A 20,000-nucleotide genomic window follows, 5' to 3' on the forward strand; every position below is an offset into this window, starting at 1 on the left:
CAATGTTGACCACGTTAGGATACGATTATCTGTTCATCCTCGAAGTTTGGGAGGTGCCGTTTGGCTTCAGATGGGATGGGGAGGCAGGCTGGCTTGTCTGTATCTGTCAATGTGGAACTTGGTGTCTTTTGGGGTTCAAGTGTTTTTTTTGTTGTGTTGCATCATGTGATGACCAGATACTGACAAGAGGGAAGCTCCTTGGAGTAGACAGGCCAATGGGAGAGAAGTTCCTATGAGTAGAGGGAGCCAATGGGAGGGAGGTTCCTCGTAGTCAGGGAGCCAATGGGAGGGAGGGTCCTCTGAGAACTGTATCAAATGAGAGGGAGGTTGAGCTCATTTGGCTGAGTTTTGGTGTCGGTGTTTTGTAATAAGAATGGATTATCTGTGTGTGTGTGTGTGTGTGTGTGTAAGTGTGAGCCTGTGTGTGATATGTATGTGTGATTGGTGTGCAATCAGTGTCAGGCTCATCTCCCAACACATACAAACACTGTTTATAGAAGTGAAAGTGTGTATGAGTTTGGGTATGTTTTCTTTGAACCACGCGGGATAAGTCACCGTCATGGAGATCGTATAACATGCCACAGAGACACACTTCTTCACAACATATTCATTACAGGGACACACAGACGTGACATCAGCACAATGCTACAACAATGTAAACAGTGCACAAATATCCACAACCCAGTTTTCACAATACAAACAAAGGAGGCTATTTCTCTCCATTTGGTTAAACAATTTCAGCAATTTTCTATTGTCTCTCTTCGCCATTTTCAACCTCAAACGCAAAACCGGCACCGTGCTGCGATTTTATTGTAGATCTGTTAGACTCTGCGCCTGCTCGTCTGCATCTGAGATCCTCTCTGTGGGTTCCACTGGACAGCCGCTACTTAAACTAGACAAAATATTATTGGAAATGCATCAGGGAGGCATTGGAGACAAATACCAGTGACGGTGAAAGATAAGGAACATTTCCAAATGGAAATAACAGAAATTAAGAAAATGTAATAAAGAAAAAGAAAAGGGTTTGAGAACGGGCAGATAGAGGTACGGCTTGGAAATAGGCAGTTTATTTCAAAATAACATTTTCTTTATCTTTTTAGACACAATGGGCCCTATCTTGCATCCGGCGCAATTGACTGTCTACACTGACGCATGCGTCGTTGCTAGTTTGCAACTGCCACAGAGTGTTCTTTTCCCTCCACCGCCACTCGCCTGTAAATTGGGGAATGATCTTACGCCCCAAGGGGCGGTTCGGCGAAAGGAGAAGGCGTGTTCTGGCGCAAACGTTCCCTGGTGCTATTTTGCAGTTTCAGAAAACAATTGCGCCACAAACCAGGAAATACCTGGTTTAAAGTCAGTGGCGCGTTGTTCAGATGCTATTTTAAAGGCGAATGCATAATGTTGCTTGTGCACCTCGCGCATACACTTTGCTTCTGTCATCTACCTAGCCACACATTCTTGATAAATTATTTCAGCAGCTGATACAGCGGTAATAAGAAATCAATAATAATAAATAAATAATATTTTCTTGACACAGACATCGTGTACAAGCCCATATCTTTTAAGATTGATGAGTATTTGATCGTGAGAAAACATTGTTTTACTGCGAGTGTGTGTTAAAAAGAATGAATGAATGCGGGACCCGCGTATGTGTAAAATAATTAACGAAAGCGGGTGCGCGTGTATGCGTCCATCTGTTTAAACACACGCAAACTAAACACGTAACGCATAATACAGTCCATGGCAATGTATATTAACGGGGGGACACATGCATATTAGGAACACAAGTCGATAACGATAATGCATACAATACTGGTAAGAAACGATGTTTGTTAATGTATTGCGTATATCATTTAATAGAACCACAGTTACCGCATATCATATGTGTGTTAAGTTTTCTTTGCCAACATTTATTTGAGGACTCAGTGTTTCTGAAGTTGTGGAAGAAAACGCTATTCCATGTGTGAATTAGGCCACATGATTTGGCCATAAACTGAGCCATTTGAAGTTTGAAATTCATGTGGTCATGCATCTCTCTCGTCGGAGACTGCAAACGCGCGTCAAAATATCAACTTGTCAGATTTAAATGCGCTCATGGCTCTTAAAGGGGATGGGAGCTGGCACTCTCATTGGTTCATTGCACGTTATGCCCAAACCACACCTACGGGTAATTAGGCTACTTCAGACCAACCCTTTTTAGATTTGCGCCGGGCGCAAGAGCCATTTATGCGCCGGTAAAATAGCAACATCGCCCACAAAGCTTCTTGCGCTTGGCGCTTCTCACTTGCGTTTCAGACCGTTAAAATAGGGCCCAATAGGTTATTGCAACCAGAGGAAAGATATGTTGTGTGTTGGGGCCGAATATCCACCATCCTCTCCCTACTCCCATCACTAAAACACACAAACACAAACACACAATCACAAACACACACAGGCGCCTACCAGAAGCATCACACTCGTACTGTGTCACTCTGACAGCAGTAACCATTTCTTTCCCTGCACGACTAATGGTTTTTTCGCTCGCATTCTGTTACCGTCATTGGCAAGGCTCTCCTCTACCAGCTGGCTGTCAGCCCTGGCAATTGAAGCACATGTATGTCATTCCTCATCTTAAACTATTGTGTCATCATGAGGAATAGTTTCTATGCAGGGTTTTTTTTTCGTCCGAGGGAAAACAACACGCCTTCTTCGGCACTGGCTTGTATGTCTTGGTTTGACCTTGCTAGCAATTGTTGTACAAATGGACACTGTGCTTCTTTATAAAAAATATTTTCTCCTGCACAGTTACCAAATCAATATCGCCTGCCAGTGATTTGTTGGTGATATAATTTGTCTCTGCTGGATAACAAGACTTTGCAGTTAGGCCTGCAGCCACAGGCAAGAACAGGCTTCTGAAAATAAACATGTGAACGTCTTTGGGGTATTTTTCTACTTAGATCTCATCCTCCCTTTAGACACTTGTCTAAAGACAATTCTGCCCATTTTGTTCATCGCACAACCACTACTTAGTATAATCCTTATTTTGCTTCCGGCACCTGATATGGACTGCATGTATGTGTGTATGTATGTATGTGACACGGCATTAAATATAGATGGTTATCTATCTCAAGGCATTTGGTTGAAACCAGAGAGAATTTGAATTAGAATGCCTTTATTGTCACTGTACACATGTACGATGAGATTAAAACAGAGCTGCTAGTGCATCCATCCAAAATGAAAAATCCATTTCCTCAGCCTTGGCCTTGGCAGCATGTTGGGGGTTTGCGAACCATCGCATGGTCCAGGTAGATACATACAAGTAGCTGATTCCGCTCCTGGACACATCGGGCACAACACATTTGGAAGTACAAGTGTGCAAGCCATGCCTGCTATCCCTCATTAATAATACATGCGTGTGTCATCAGACTGAGGCAGCAAGAAGGAAAGAGGGATCTTGTATCAGCATCAATAAATGAATACTGTCGGCCTCAAAATATGTGTGATAGTGTGTGTATGGCATAGTATGAATATTACAATTAGTTTATTTTTATTTGTGTGTGTGTGTGTGTGTTCGTACACGTGTGTGTCTCTGTTGGTGATTGTGAGGTGCGAAATGATGGGGGGCCGGGTTGGATGTCAGCTTCAGAAGCTGATAAAACAACACGAGCTCGGAGACACAAAGACAATCTTGGCTAAGTCCACAGAACAACGCGGCAGATGGCTAATCATCTCCTCCACTCCCCAACCCGAGGAAGGGGGACTTAAAGAACGCATTTTTTCGTCCCCGCTGAAAAGCCTGGTGATGGGATAACGCCGTCATCACCTAAATCAGGAATTTAACCGGTGTGTGTGTGTGTGTGTTTGTGTGTGTGTGTGTTTCAATGGGAAAACGCACACACACACATACGCAGTAAATGAGAGAAACAATGTGTGATTGTGTGTGTTTTGTGTACTTCATGTATGTATGTGTACATTTAAGATTTTGCAAGGAAAATGCACTTTAATGTGGAAACATTCTTTCCCATGCAAAACAAAGTATTAAGTCTATGGCCTTTTAAGTGCTTTTTTTTTTAAAACAAAAGGCATGGGAGGCATGTATGTATGTTGGCATCCATGTGTGTCTGTGTGCGCACGTGTGCTTGTGCGCATGCGTGCGTGTGTATGTGTGTGTGTGTTTGCATGCATTTTTGTGTGTGTGTGTGTGTGTGTGTGTGCGCATGCTTGTGTCTGTACATGTGTGCGCATGCATATGTGGTTGTGTGTGTGCGCGTTCATGCTGGCGTGTGTGTATACAAACAAGCGTCTCGGCGATGGGAGGGAGCGCGAGGCAGGGCTCTGTAGGACGGGGAGTTTTAATATCTATCAGATGTGGCGGGCCCCAGGGGCCCCGGGGCCCCCGGAGAGCGTCTGTCGGGGTCTGTAATGGCAGGTAGGGCTCACTGGGGAGCAGTGGTCTGACCCCGGCCGACCCGGGGCCAGCCACACGGCCCTCCCTCCGGGACCGGCATCAATCGTACCGGAGGGGCCCCTGGGGGCCCCGGTGGTTACAGAGAGGGACCCTGGCGGTTTATTAGCTCACGGCAAACATGACCGGGCGGAGCACTGCTGCTGCTGGTGGTGGTGGTGGGGATGAGTGTGTGTGTGTGTGTGTGTGTGTGTGTGTGTGTGTGTGTGTGTGTGTGTGTGTGTGTGTGTGTGCCTCTCAAGCATAAACTCGTTGAGTTGAGAGCACCGGTGTGTGTGTGTGTGTGTGTGTGTGTGTTGGTAGGGGGGGGGGGGGGGGGGGGATCATTTTGATCCAGAATGGCTCTGCTGTTGAAACTGATCGCAACAAAAGAACATCAAACACATCCCTGTGTATTCACGTTGTAGTACATTAACTGCGTAGCTCTCAGATTGTACATGTGTTGTTGTGGATCGGCTCAGTGATCCCCAGGCGGTGATGGAACGGGTGGGTGAGTGCGAGGGGCGGGTGGGGTAAGGCGTGGGCACCAGTGAGAGGACCAGAGGGTGGGGGTCCCAGGGTGGAGGTAAGGGCGGAGGGCACTGCAGAGGGAAGTCACCATGAAACATTAAACATAAACCCATAAAATAAATGTAATGTAAACATATGTAAAGTGTATATGCCCTATATGTATATCTATATCTATATGCATTTCAAATGAACTTGATATACTTCAGATACTATATACTTGATATACCCGAGTTTCTCTACATTGTAAAGCTACATGCAATGATTTCTGCAGTAAAATACGAACTGCTATGTTCTATTTGTAAAGAAAACAGCATGAAACAGCATAGTGTGGCGACAAGTGTGTGCGCTGGGGTACGGTTCACCAGAGGGTCGTAATACTGTCAGCCCAGCCGTTAAAACATAAAGTACATCGCAGCGAGCGCTACTGCCTAAACAAAATAAAAACGTCTGATCAAAGCACAATTCTTGGTTGTACGTGGGAGAGGAGACGAATTTGGCAGCTCAAAGAAAAGTCCAAAGTCATGTCTGGTGAAGTCTCACATTGATCTGCGTTTGCTGTTTGATTGTCAAGGAGACATATTTTGGGGGGTTTAATTCTGAAGAGGGTATTTTGCAGCAGTTGGAGATCTGTGTTCACAGGATGAATTGAATCGTGAATTCCTGGCACTTCATCTCCGTTGGGATGCTGACTGGTTCAGTCAGCATTGATTCGGAAAGCAGAAAACCCCAACCGAGTGATGCTTGTGTATGAAGGCAGTTATATCAATCATAAAGTATTGTGATGAGAGCTTCAAAGCCCAGTTTCACCAGCCCATGTCTGTCTAGTCTTCCCCAAGCCGCCTCCCCCCCCCCCCCCCCCCCAAACTTCTCATCGGCCGTCTTTCATCTCTGATGCATCGCTCTTCATTTCCTGGTTGGGGTCTGGGTGCTTTGAGTCATGTGGGGAAGGAGGGTGGGGGGGGGGAGAGAGGAGAGAGACTCAGAGGAAAAGGACTTCAGACGATGCCGACACCGACTTCATACATTCTCTGACGTCAGGAGGGGCATGAAGAAATTATGGGATGGAGAAGAGAGCAGTGGCTGACTTTAAGCGAAGACACCCAGGACAGGAACATTAAGGAACAGGCATGCAAAAGAGTTACGATGGAATAGATACATGGTAGGGAATTCCAATGAAAAGCCCTATGTATAATTAACCTAAGTCTTTGGTATATTTGGTCAAGTGCAAAAGAAAACACTGGGCATTGCATTAGATCCCACAGTCATTTAGCTAACTACAGAGTGTGTGTGCCAGAGTATAAAAGCCAGGTTGGAAAACATTGTTTTACGGGAGTCAACATTAGCTGCTAGTTAAACTGGCGAGCAGAGTCTTCCTGGCTTGGGTGTGGATCCAGCTGGCACACAACCCTCTCTAAAGCACCCACTAAGGCTTGCATACTGTTTCTCTCATCCTCTTTCTCTCTCTCTCTCTCTCTCTCTCTCTCTGCATGAAGTAACACAGAATAACTATCTCTTTTTTTCTCTCTCTCTCTCTCTCTCTCTCTCTCTCTCTCTCTCTCTCTCTCTCTCTCTCTTGCTCTCCTCTCTCGCTCCTCCCCTGTCTCTCTCTCTCTCTCTCTCTCCTCTCTCTCTCTCTCCTCCCTTTCCTCTCTCCTCTCCATCAGTGTGGATGTACGGCTTTACCGACAGCCCAAGGAAAGAGGCCTCAGGTAGCACACACACGTTTCTCCCTTGTGCACGTTTCTTATTTCAAGACACACGCACCCCCCCCCCCCCCCCTCCCCCTGTGGTTGGTGAGAGCCTGTCCGCATGCATCGCCAGGCTTCCCTTAGTTCATTTGTGTTGTTTTTTTTGCTCTGTCGGTCATCTTGTTTTTGACAGCTCCCATCTCGGTGCGCTTCTCTCCACCGCCTGCTCTGCATGTTCTGTCTGCGGCCCCTGGCGCCTCCCACCCCCCCCCCCCCTCCCGCCCGCTTCCCAACCACCAGGTTGGGAGGGAGAGCTAGACAGCTCCCGCAGCGGCATGACTCACACGATGGCTCGCGGTTATGAGCACGGAGAACGGCTGTTATAGGGCTAAAAAAAAAGAAATCACCCACCGGTCGGCACTCAGAGGATGGTGTCCTTATTAACGTCGTGTGACACGTTGTAAAACACCTTTTGAGGGCAGGGGGGAAAAAAGTAGGGCGCGTGGGTGAGGGTGGGAGTTTATCGCCCCCAGAGTTTAATTGAAGATAACGAGTTTCTTTCTCTCAGGGTGAGCCAGGCCCTAAATGGGCAGACGGAATGTTGGTTGGAATGCTCGGACCGCTGGAAATTAAGTTTGTTCTTTGAGAGCAAGTCTTGACTGATGAGTAGCTACGAGTAATTCAAATCAAAAATTCTTGACTCAACTTAACAACAACTCAAACTAGCCGTAAGTTAAGCATTTAGCAAACGAATAACAAACAGAGGCATTTGAATGATAAATGGTAAATATACATTTATACAGTGCTATTATAACCAGTGGCCACTCAAAACATTTTTACAGATATTGCTTTACATTCACCCATTCATGCACACATTCACGGACCGACAGCGGCCATGCAAGGTGACAGCCAGCTCTTTGGGAGCAGTTAGGTGTGAGTTGTCTTGCTCAGGGGCATCTCGAAACCTCCTTCTGGTTACCAGCCAACTCGCTCTACCTCCTGAGCCACATGCCGCAACATTTCACTGCAATAGGAGGCAAACTGGAGGGACAGAGGCATAAATGGGAGCTGGGTTTAAACCATGATGTCTACTACTGCTCTGAACACTGTGGACACCCAAACTCAACCAGCCTTTTCCCAGTGGGTGTTTCGAGAAATTCAAAAAAAATAGCACATCTTATCTTGTTAGGAAACGGCATTAAAATGTTTTCAATAGCGAGGGCTTCTGGGAGACGGTACCGCCAAAGAGGACACTGATTGGGGAGTGTGGATGAGGGGGTGTTGGGGGGGGCGGGGAAACGGTGGAGATGGGGGGGGGGGGGGGTGTTTGCAAACTCAGCAGCACCCTCTTTCTCATCCTTACATCCTCCGGGTTCTCTAATTGGCCGGCTTATCTGCCTTCCACCAGAGCCGGCATGAGTCCTGTGTCCTGTGTGTTGCTACTGTTCCCTTACACTTATTTTTCTGTTGCATTCGTTTTGACCACCTCTTGCCTCCCTCCCTCCCTCCCTCCCTCCCTCCCTCCCTCCCTCCCTCCTTCCCTCCCTCCCTCCCTTCCATCTACAATCCCCTCATCAGTGTTATTGACTATTTTTATTTCCTAAAATCACTTTCCCCAAGACCCAAGCAGAATCCACGTCCAGAATTTGCTTCTCTGCAAAGCTCATTGTAACAAGGCGCGCGTGTGTGTGTGTGTGTGTACGTGTGCATGTGTGTGTGTGTGTGTGTACGCATGTATGTGCGTGTGCGCGCGTGCCTGCGTGCTTGTGTGCGGCCCGTACGTGTGCTTCCGTGCGCGTACGTGTGTGTGTGTGTGTGTGCGCACGTGTGTGTGTTTGCGTTTGAGTGTATCCAGGGTGCATTCACGCTCGGCAAAAATTGCCTAGTGGGCCCTTAAGATGCTTGCGAACCCCCCCCATCAGCTCTTCCTTGGGCTTTGTGGAGAGACGCTAGCGGGAGGCTCCCATCGTTACCGTCCTACGAGGCCCTCTTTCCCAGACCTTTGACTGCTGGAAGCTCCCCCAGACGGCCTGCTGTGTTCTGGCTGAGCCCCGTCAGCGGAGAGAGGGATTAGCCGCCCGCTAAACGATGCACTCCCGTTATAGCGGGGCGTCCATCTTGATGAATGACCCCTGTTGCGTCACAGTGATCTCAGTCCCGTCGCCTCAATGTGTTTGCGTTGGGTTCGTATATCCTCCTTGGTTTGTTCATTGAAATGGTACATAGGAGTCGACGTTTTCGTTTTCGGAGGTGCGGAGCTTGATCAATGTTGCTTCGGTTCCAAAGCACTGATGTGAGGGTGTTAGTGTGAGTGTTGCAATAGGATGTAAGCCCCGTTTCCATACCCATCTAGATCCTGGGTATTAAGCTGTTATGGTGCCTTACTGGAAGCCATCAGTTGTAAATCGATGCGCACTCGTGAGTGAATTAAATGAGGTCAGAGTAAGACATGACTTGAGCTATCTGTGCTCCAGCGCCCAACCCCACAGCGAGTGGAGAGGCCTGAACAACAATGCAACATCACAAACGAGAATAGCAGAAGGAGATATGCACTTGAAGGAACCTAAAAGTTACAGGCAGCCAAGTTTGAAACATGAAACATGCCTTCTGGGATAAAGTGAAACAAACCACATGCGGCTGTCATCGAAAAGGTTCGAGAGAGAGAGAGAGAGAGAGAGGAGAGAGAGAGAGAGCGGAGGAGATGGAGAGAGATTGAGAGAGAGATGTGGAGAGAGAGAGAGAGAGGAGACGAGAGAGGAGGAGGATGAAGAGAGGGAGGAGAGAGAGAGAGAGAGAGAGAAGATGACGGGAGTTTCAGTGGGGAGGTGGACTGAGTGATGTGGCGGAGGAGGGGAGAGAGGACGGGAGAGAGAGAGAGAGAGAGAGAGAGAGAGAGAGAGAGAGCGCGATAGAGAGAGAGAGCGCGATAGAGAGAGCGCCTAACCCCAATACAAATGCTTTCCTCGTCAGTTTCACATAAACACAGATCCAGCCTCCCTCCCCTTATTTCTCTGTCTCTCGCCCCCTCCCTTTCCCCGTAGCGCACTCATATGTTTCTATTTAGGGCCGGCAATGTTGTGGGCCGGGATTGGTGCGTCGCCCCTACAGCCCCCCCTGTCCAACGGCTGCCTCCCAAAGCCAGCAGAGGGGAGGCCTGCTCTCCTCCCAACCACACAGTGGATTTTCCACTGGGAAACGTTGCTGTTCTCCAACTCATTCTCTTTCTCCCTCGCTCTCCTCCGTCTCTCTCTCTCTCTCTCCTCTCTCCTCTCTCCTCTCTCCTCTCTCCTCTCTCCTCTCTCTCTCTCCCTCTCCCCTCTCTCTCTCTCCTCCCTCTCCAACCGTCCACAGCCCTGCTATAGGCCCTCCCCCCTTGCTCCTTTTCCTTTTTGGGGGCCGTTCGCTGCGTTCCTCTCCCCGTTGCTCGTGTTGAGGAAGGGGGAGGACTCGGGCTTCTGATAATGGAGACGTCGCAGGAGCCCGGGCTCACTCGCCTCCTCTCCTCCTTCGCGTCTCCCCTCCTCCTCCTCCTCCTCCTCCTCCTCTTCCTCCCTCTGTGTTGATCTCCGCCGACTCCCCCGGTCTCCCTCCTCAGAGTCTCTCTTGCTGGCTGGCTGGCCAGCAGCTGAGACCGAGTTTGAAGCAGGAAGCAGAGCGCGTTCTCATCTTTTATGGCTAGACGTTCGGAAGCACTGCGCAGCGCAGGTCGCGTGCAGCTTGCGTTGTGATTGGTCGGCGAGGGCAGCGGGCCGATGGCGGTGCAGCGGGCGCACTACCGCGCCGGCGGCGGCGGTGGACGACGAGGCGGTGGTGGCGGCGGCGGTTGCGGCGGAGGGTGCGGCGCGGGGCGTCTGCGGGGCAAGGCGACGGGCCGGTGGCTGACGGCGTGCTTCTTCCCCTCAGGGATGGACAGCTCGGAGCCCATGGTGCTGGAGCAGTACGTGGTGGTGGCCAACTACGAGCGGCAGGAGAACTCGGAGATCAGCCTCAAGGCCGGCGAGACGGTGGACGTGATCGAGAAGAGCGAGAGCGGTGAGTCGGCTTCGCTGTGTGTGTTTTTGTGTGGGAATGTGTGTGTCCGTGTGTGTGTGTGTGTGTGTGTTGTTGTTGTTGTGGGGGGAGTTGTTGATCCCTGCTGATCCCTCCTCGGGTTACGGTTTGAGTTGCTCCCGGGCTTCTGATTGATGCGATTGAGGAGGACTTTTCCGAGCGTGAGGCTGCATGACTGTGTGTTTTGATATGAAGACAGAGCATGCATGGGTCTATCCATCTCTGTCTCTCTCTCTCTCTCCCTCTCTCCCTCTCCCTCTGTCTCTCTGTCTCACTGTCTGTGTCTCTGTTGCTGTCTCTGTCTCTTTGTCTCTGTCCCTAATGTGTCTGTGTCTGGCTGTCTCTGTCTGCCTTGCTGTCTCTGTCTCTGTCTCTTTGTGTCTGTCTCTCTGTCTCTGTGTATCTGTCTCTCTCTCTCTGTCTCTTTGTCTCTGTTTCGCTGTGCCTCTGTCTCTGTCTCTTTGTGTCTCTTTCTCTCTCTCTGTCTCTGTCACTCTCTGTGTCTCTGTCAATCTCTGTCTCTCTGTATCTCTGTGTCTGTCTGTCTGTCTCTGTCTGTCTCAAATATATCGAGTCATTCCTCCAAATGGCCAACACATTTGTGAACTTTTTTCTTGTTTTTGCTTTTTTTCTTCTTTGTGAAGCTCTGTTTTAATGCACACACACACGCACACACACACACACACACGCACACACACACACACACACACACACACACACACACACACACACACACACACACACACACACACACACACACACACACACACACACACAAACACACACCTACACACCTACACACCTACACATACACACCTACACACACACATACACACACACATGCTTACCCCTCACCTCACTGTCTCAAGCTCTGCTACTCTACTCCCCCCCCTCCCTCTCACCCGCCCTACCTCCCCCCCCCCCCCCCCCCCCCCCTCACTCCTATGCTCCCACCTTTCCTTTCCATTGTTTCTTCTGTCTCTTCTCCCCATAACTGAAGCTTGGCACCACCTGGAGGACACATACACAGCAGAAATGTGTGTGTGTGTGTGTGTGTGTGTGTGTGTGTGTGTGTATGTAAGTGTGTCTGTGCATGTGTGGCTCTTTGAGTGTGTGTGTGTTTGTGGGCCCTTGGTGTCATCTCTTTTTTGGTGTTGTAGTACACAATTCCTGTCCTTTTGTGCAACAAAAATGTTGCTGTATGTTTAGGTAAATATATGTCAGAGGGTCGATTCAGTTTGAGCAAAGGTGGTAGCCTCTTCGCTCTCTTTTATTAATTTATTTATTTACTAATTTTATTTATTTATCATCCGATGTAAACATTGACTCTGCACTTTCGTTCTTACCACAAAAAAAGGAACGGAACCCAGAAACAAAGGAACAATACGATGAGTAAAAAAGTTACTCACATCACCATTACCAAAACAAAGTTTCTGTAGATGACCCATCCCCGTGAAGGAAGTTGTTATCCACCAAGCTCTGACCTATGACCTCTGACTCTCTTTCCAATGGAAAGTTACGAAAGAACGGTTGCAACGGCAGCATAGCAGATCTTTCTTTGGTCATTCAGCTGTTTGTGTGTGTGTGTGTGTGTGTGTGTGTGCGTGTGTGTGTGTGTGTGTGTGTGTGTGTGTGTATGTTTGTTCATAGCAAGCTTCACACATCTTCTATTGATTCTGTTCCTTACAGTCTGTGACTGTTTAAGGGTTTTTGGAGGAGGTCTCATGTGGGGCTCTCTCTGTGTTCTCCTGTCATGGACGTCCAAGTTAGGAATGGTACATGAAGGGCTGAAAATAATGTGATGTCAACATGTGAATGTGATGCGGACTCACTGTACGATTCGAGTAAGACGAAACATGTGGGATTTCTGTTGAATCACTTTTCTTCAGCGTTTTGCCGTGCAGTTCATATCAACACATTATTTTTCCTTTGATGTGGCTGTCACCCAATATTATCCTTTTATGAAGCTTTGAGCCTTTTTTTCTGGAAATACATTACATGCCTGATGTCATATCAGATGAACGAACTGACAGAGAGATATAGGCTGTTAAAGATAAAAAAAAACATAAAGGACTCCTGAACCACCATCTGCCACCAGCACATGCATGAGAAGCAGTGTGACCACGGCCCACATGGTAATATGTTCTCCGTCTCAGGAGCTGCTCCACAACTGGGCCAGACACTTTTGCATCCATAATATGGGTGGTGATGATGATGATGATGATGATGATGATGATGATGATGGTAATGGGGATGACGACAGCGACAGGAGGCCAGGGCCAAGGCAAACACATCTGTGAGATCTTCTGCTATCCCTCTTACCACGGTCAAGGTTATTTTGGTGTGTGTGTGTGTGTGTGTGTGTGTGTGTGTGTGTGTGTGTGTGTGTGTGTGTGTGTGTGTGTGTGTGTGTGTGTGTGTGTGTGTGTGTGTGTGTGTGTGTGCATATGTTAGGAACTGAGCTTCACAAAAAAGAAGCACAAGTGTGTAGGCAATTTGGACTTATGACGAGAGAGAGAGAGAGAGGGGAGAGAGAGAGAGAGAGAGAGAGAGAGAGAGAGAGAGAGAGAGACTGAGACTGAGACTGAGAGAGTGCGGGCGAGAGAGAGCGAGAGCAGGGCTGCAGCGATAGATGCAGGCTCTTCTTTCAGAGATCACATTTTCAGTAAGCCCGTTCTCTAAAACTCTAACAGTGTATTTTTGGGTCAACCTTTCCCATCCACTTACACCACAACAATAGCAAAGCCAGTGTTTCCTCAGTGTCTCACTGGCTAGCTAGCTACAGTGGTTGGGTCATCTGAAACGTTGTACAATGTTGTCATCTTTCAGGGTTTACTTACAGTATGCTAGTGCATCTCCGGCCGTACCGTGGTAGTAGGCCAACAAGGCCCAGAATTCTTTGGTGGTTGTTTTGGTTTGGTTTTTGCAGACAAAGCTGTACAAGTTTGTGAAGTGTGGGTGTGTGTTTGTGTGAGTCTGTTGTATTTATCTGAAACTGATCTCATGAGTTGTCATTGGCTGATATATTGAACTGTGTTGGGATTCTTTCATATGTTGCGTGTCAAGTGGCCAGAACACACACACACACACACGCACACACGCACACACACACACACACACACACACACACACACACACGCACACGCGCACAGGCACGCACACTCTAACACAAAACAGGCACACACACGGCTTTGCTTGTTTTGCTTTTCTTACTTCTTGCATCAGTGCAGTGCTGCACGATAACCTCCACATTTACGAGCCGCTATCTAGAAAAGAGAGATTTATGGGGGGCCATGAAGGTGAACTCGCCGGAATCTTCCATGAGAGATGAAGAGCAGTGGGGGTGATGGGGTTGAGGTGGAGGTGGAGTTGGGGTGGGGGGGGGGGGATGGCCGGGGCCAGCCAGTGTCCTGCTTCGGGCTTTGCCTCGCTCCCCCTCTGGACATGGGAGCCCGAGAGATCCTGGAGGAGATTAACGACCCAGCTGCAGTGAATACGTCTGCGTGCACGGAGGGTGGAGCTGGGGGGGGTGCTGGGATGCTGGGGCTCAGGGGTGGGCCCCGGCTGAGGGGCCAGGGACCGGACAGGGCCGCAGAATAGGGTCTCTTTCGAGGGATAGCGTTCTGTGAAATCGGGGGCTGCATTATTTGTTCATATGGATGTTTCGCTTTTACTTTTAAACCAAAGTAAGATGAGACATTTATAACCCCTTAACACTTCTGGGTGTCGGTTTCGTAAAATACTCAAAACCCACAAACGTCAGTGCTGCGATTCGACCATGCTGAATGGTGCTCTTTGGTTAATCTCGAAAACATATGAATATCTTCAGGAATAAAGGGGAAAGGGAAACACAGCTGACTGCCCCAGTAAGACAAAAAGGATACAGTCATAACAGACCTTCTCGTAGGGCCTCTACTTCAAAAGCCTAATGGATCTGCAAGGAGCAACATGACACAGAACAGCTACTAGGAGCTTTTGTGGTGGGCTAATGCCTGCCCACAGAGCCAGCTGGAGGAGTCGTTTGCGTTTACGGCTATGCTATCTGCTTACAATTGACTATTTCCACTTTTCAAGGGATTTCAGTAACACTGATCATGGATAAAAGTCTGACATTTTTCCCCAGATGGGAAATTGTCATAATGTAGGTGGTAAACGTGACATAACTACAGGGCACTTTCCAAGGACGTAAAAATGTGTCTCGGCTGTTACTTGAGCCTAATGCTCAGCACTGCATAGGATGAAGAAGATGAATCCATCTTCCCAATGTGTGCCACCTTGCATATTGAAAAGGTCTCCCACAAAAGATCCTCGTTTTAGCACTGCCTTGCCATCTGCTTGTTCTCCATATCTTTTCCATCGCGATCTGTGGACGACCAGCTGACAGAGTATCTTCCATCAAAGGTAGCGGCTTGGGGTATTCTTAAGAGTTCAGTCCGCCAGCCTGCGAGCCATCAGCATTGCCTCAAGGCTTTATAACAAGCCAGCCAACATCAATCTCTGCAGTAGGGTTTAAGTATAAAGAGAGCCTGATACCAGGAGCATTACCTACGCAGCACAATGGCGTATCTGTACCGCAAGCCCTCCCCTCAAGGGGGTACAGAACCGATAACGTGCCGTTGATACTCTGGTAAGCAGGGATCATTTACGATGCAGCTCACGCATGTCGCTAAACTCTTAGCCTACGAAACAGAACCCTCTTCGTCACGAAAGTTTCACAAAGACAAATCGCTTGGCGGCTGTTTGCATCAATTTATACACAAGCTTAAACGGATAAAAACAGACGGATAAAGTCCTCCTACGGCGACAACGACGCCAGGGGTTATCACGTGAGGAACGTTTCAGCTGAGGGCAAGGGCTTGGCAACCGGGGGGGGGGGGGGGTTGTTTTCGAACAGGCCGCACAGCAGGGTGGGCGTGTGTGCAACACCACGGGGTGCCTGACATCTTAAGGAAGTTCCCGTTGGGGGGTACAGCTTAACGCCACGGAGCGAGATGTTGCTTCGCACGTCGTTTGATGGCAACCGCTCAGCCGGCAAACCCGGCGTCGGACGCATGGCGACAGCGGCGGTTGTAACCCCACGCTGGTGTTTTCTCAGGCGGCGCCTAACTTTCTCTCCCAGACCGGATTGCCTTTGGTCTCCCCTGTGTTTAATGTTGCTGAGATCCTCGGTTTCCTCTCGAAGTTCTTCAAAAGAACCAGGGCTTTGGTCTTCAAGGAAGAAATGGTGTGAACGAGGGAGTAGCCTGTAGCCCCCGTCACCACGGCGACCACAATCATCATCAACACCCCCCCCACGGCCGTCGCCAATGCCAATACCGCCACTAGCCACTGCTGCTTTGAACTGTGGGGAAACTCTTTTGATTCAAACCCTTTAAAGTCTCAGCAATCGTCCACATCTGTTTACCATCCTTGCCGGTCCTCAGAAGGAATAAACGCAGCTGAGTTCCTGAGCTAGGCTGCATCCTGACGTGCGTTGATACCATGTTTCCCCCCCCCCCCCCCGATAAAAGCAATTGAATTCAAGAAGCCGGGATAGAATCGCAAATTGGCCCAGCTCTCTCAGGCAGTCAGCGCTCCTATGGAGGGAACTGTACGATACAGTAATGAGGCCGATGTTATACTTGATACGGTTTAATAAGGCGGGTTGTTATTGTGCTGCTATTTTCAGCCTGTCTTGCCCCCCGCGCCTCTCGATCGAGCTGACTGTGCAGAAACGCAGGCTGGACGATTACAGGCAGGCCTGACGTGCAGAGCTGCGGCCAAGCCTCTGTTCAGGATATCTGCTCTCTATTACAGGCGGGAAGCAGGGGGGGGGGGGGGGGGGGGGGGGGGGGAGGGGGGAGGGAGGGTGCAAGAATCATAATAACAAACCCCCTCACCCACCACCACCTCAACCACCACCGGCCCGAACTCCATCACCACCTCTCCGAGGCTGTGCCCTCGCTGAAACACTCCGACGGGTGTTGGAGGGTTAGTGAAGCAAAGTTGTTTTTTTGCGACGGGGAATGTTTTTGAAGTTCCTCAGCCAAACATCTGCTGGACTTCTCTGTTTTGTTTTCATTTCCTTGTTATTCTCAATCTTTTGTTTGTCTTCCTAGGAATATTTCGAATCAATGTCATCTCCTATTGCTTCATTCTTGTTCAATCCGTTCCATTTCCATATCCATCTGCGTTGCTCACCCTCTCTCTATTCCCGTTTGTTATTGAGTCTTTCCCATTTCTTTCATTACTTCCATCATGCTCATAAACAATTCAGTTCTGCTGTTAGCCAAGATCCTCGCCATTAGCTATCTAAACTCAATAATGATTTGTGTTTTTACTGTGATTCTCACTGCTCACAGGGAGAAAGCTTGCTGTTAAAGAGTGAAGGTAGGAACTGAGCAATTAGATGAAATTCTCTACAAGGATGTGTGTGTGTGTGTGTGTGTGTGTGTGTGTGTGTGTGTGTGTGTGTGTGTGTGTGTGTGTGTGTGTGTGTGTGTGTGTGTGTGTGTGTGTGTGTGTGTGTGTGTGTGTGTGTGTGTGTGCGCGCGTGCATGTCTGGGAAGAGCAGATAGGGGGTGAACATATTTAATATGTTCAAGAAGGAGATATCAAAAAGAGGTTTGAATAATAAGATTATATTTTAGGTTCAGTGCCTCATCGATTTTCAGAAAATAATCACAATTCTATCTGTAATGAGATAAAGTAAGTCGATTCATGTTTTCCATTGCTTGTTATGAGTTTGAAGGTAGCCCCTGTGATATTTTTCTCTGTCTGTCCACTTTGCCAGATGCTTGGCAATAAAGATTGGCCTTGAAAGGAAATTAAAGAGGGCTTGTACACAAAACACAGGGATGTTTTTGGCGATCACTATTTTGTTCATCTTCTTCTTCGTCCTCGCGCACACATACACTTGCAGACACACATATACACACACACACACACAATTACAGACTCACACACACACACACACACACACACACACACACACACACACACACACACACACACACACACACACACACACACACACACACACACACACACACTTATAACCACACAGGCATGCACTCACACATGTAAACACACTCCCACACACACGCTAACACACTCACACACACACACACACACACACACACACACACACACACACACACACACACACACACACACACACACACACACACACACACACACACACACACACACACACACACACACACACAAAAGCACACAAACAAGACGAATGGGGCCCTGGATTTCATAAGAAGGTATGCTGACTTAAACCCATTTAAACAACAGCGGCTCCCTGCAGTCTGCTGTGTGTACAGATGGCTGCCCAGTGCACACTTCATTACAGGGCTACCTCTTTGCTCTTCATTTCTCCTGCTCGTCTTCTGTTCTTAACCAGCCCTGAACGTTGAAGCCCCTGTTTGTACAGCTAGCCGCCGCAGTGATCCCCAGCTTTTCTAAATAATCGCATTGAATGTTTTAGTTTTCGTCCGTATGTCCGTCTGTTCGGCTCCATCTCTTCTCCATTATGACCCATTACGTCTGCTTGTAGTCCATTTCTGCCCAGGCTCTGGATTGCTAATATTTCTTCTTTATGTCTCGTCCGACCGGCTCTTTATGGCTTGCTCAGTGCTCCTCTGACTTTGGAAAGCAGCACTTCGTCTAAGTGTGTGTTTGAGGGGCTTCTGCTGCCTCTCTGGCCCTCACTCCTTAGGTTTTGACTAAGCCTCAATTCACCAGCGGTGGATTTATAGAGGTGCTGGGGGCTCCTGTCAGAGCTCTGGCCCACCACAACACAAGTGTGTGTGTGTGTGTGTGTGTGTGTGTGTGTGTGTGTGTGCGTGTGTGCGTGTGCGCACGTGCGCGTGTGTGCGTGCGTGTGTGCGTGTGCGCACGTGCGCGTGTGCGCACGTGCGCGTGTGCGCACGCACGTGTGCGACTGTGCGTGTGTTTTATGTTTGCTATCAGCTCCTGCTAAATCCACTGTCCTTTACGGCAACTGCGGCATCGAAGCTCAAACATCTGATGGAAAATAGCAACTAGTGACCTCTAGCCGCTGTCACTGCGGTTGATTTATGAATCTGTTTTCCTGCTCTAATGGATAGTACGCCTTGTGTTGCTTTCTCCTTGCTGTCCTCTTCAGTCAGTCCAGGTGGGGCCTGTTCTTCCTCATTGTCACAGAGTTGTAGTGAGGAGAGCTATACATACACATCTTTGCCAGCTTATGCGAGATAGGCTGTATTATTTATAAATATATAATAAAATATGCACATGATATATGATATATATTAATATATATATTAATTAACGGTTGCAATAGTTTGACAGCTAGTATGGGTGTCAAGCCATCAAAACGTGTTTGTTCCTGGATCTATGGGACATGGTGTGAGACTTAATTAGCCTCGCACAACCGAACTGTCAAGAAAATAGACTGCCGTGAAATCTGGATGTAAGATGAAACGTCCGCAGTGAGTTGTAATAGGAAGTAGGGGGCTACCCATGCAGATAGATAGACAGGCAGGCAGGTAGGCAGGCAGATAGTAGCTACAGTAACAAACTAGTTTTCTTAGTAGATCGCAGAGGTCTACTTAGTACTGGGAGGAAGGGTAACACGCTAACTGGTAGGTATATAAGTAGGCTAGCTAGCTGGTAGGTCACTATCAAGAGTTGCTAGCTAGCTGGTAGGTCACTATCAAGAGTTGCTAGCTAGCTGGTATTAGATCAGCCGGACGGACAGGTTGGTCGGGTTGCTATCTAGCTGGCTGGTGGGTAGGTAGGTAGCTGTAATGTATTACAATATACATTATATTTATACAGTAAACATTATAGTGGGTAATATATTAAGGTAGGTGGCTAGCTGTGAATCAGCCACATGGGGAGATATGGGGGAAGAGAGTCTTCAGAAACACTACAGCTTCCTTGCATGAAACATCTGTGCTGTGTTCCTGAGCAGGGATGCAGGGTACAGACAGTCACTGTGCGCACAACAGAGTGTGTGCATCAGTGGGTGTCTGGTTGAGCTGGTTGAGTTATGATCAGGAGGCTCTATTTAGAAACTATCGTACTATTTATGGGGACGGGTCACTCTCCTAGGTGAACGGCACACTCTAAAGAGACACGATGAAAGGAATATATACGCGTGTGTGTGTGTCTGTGTGTTTGTGTGTGTGGGTGTGTTTTGAATTTGAATACTTTTCGGAGTGACTGTTCGCAGTACCCAGCACACCACACGGTAGCTGTCCCTCTTTGGATGGTTCATAGCCCATAGTGCCTGCTTTACATGGCTACAGAAGCAGCTGGATCAGATACCAAAG

General features: G+C 48.4%; 1 protein-coding gene across 1 annotated transcript in view; it reads left to right on the forward strand.

Annotated features, from left to right (window-relative positions):
• Window positions 1-20,000, forward strand: part of sh3pxd2aa (SH3 and PX domains 2Aa) — an 85,678-nt gene that overhangs the window by 44,177 nt on the left and 21,501 nt on the right. The window contains exons 7-8 of the mRNA XM_056586777.1: window positions 6,619-6,663; window positions 10,546-10,674. Coding sequence (XP_056442752.1) covers window positions 6,619-6,663; window positions 10,546-10,674 — 174 coding nt within the window. The remainder of the gene's footprint in view (window positions 1-6,618; window positions 6,664-10,545; window positions 10,675-20,000) is intronic.

This window comes from Gadus chalcogrammus, chromosome 3 (assembly GCF_026213295.1).
Source record: "Gadus chalcogrammus isolate NIFS_2021 chromosome 3, NIFS_Gcha_1.0, whole genome shotgun sequence".
NCBI lineage: Eukaryota > Metazoa > Chordata > Actinopteri > Gadiformes > Gadidae > Gadus > Gadus chalcogrammus.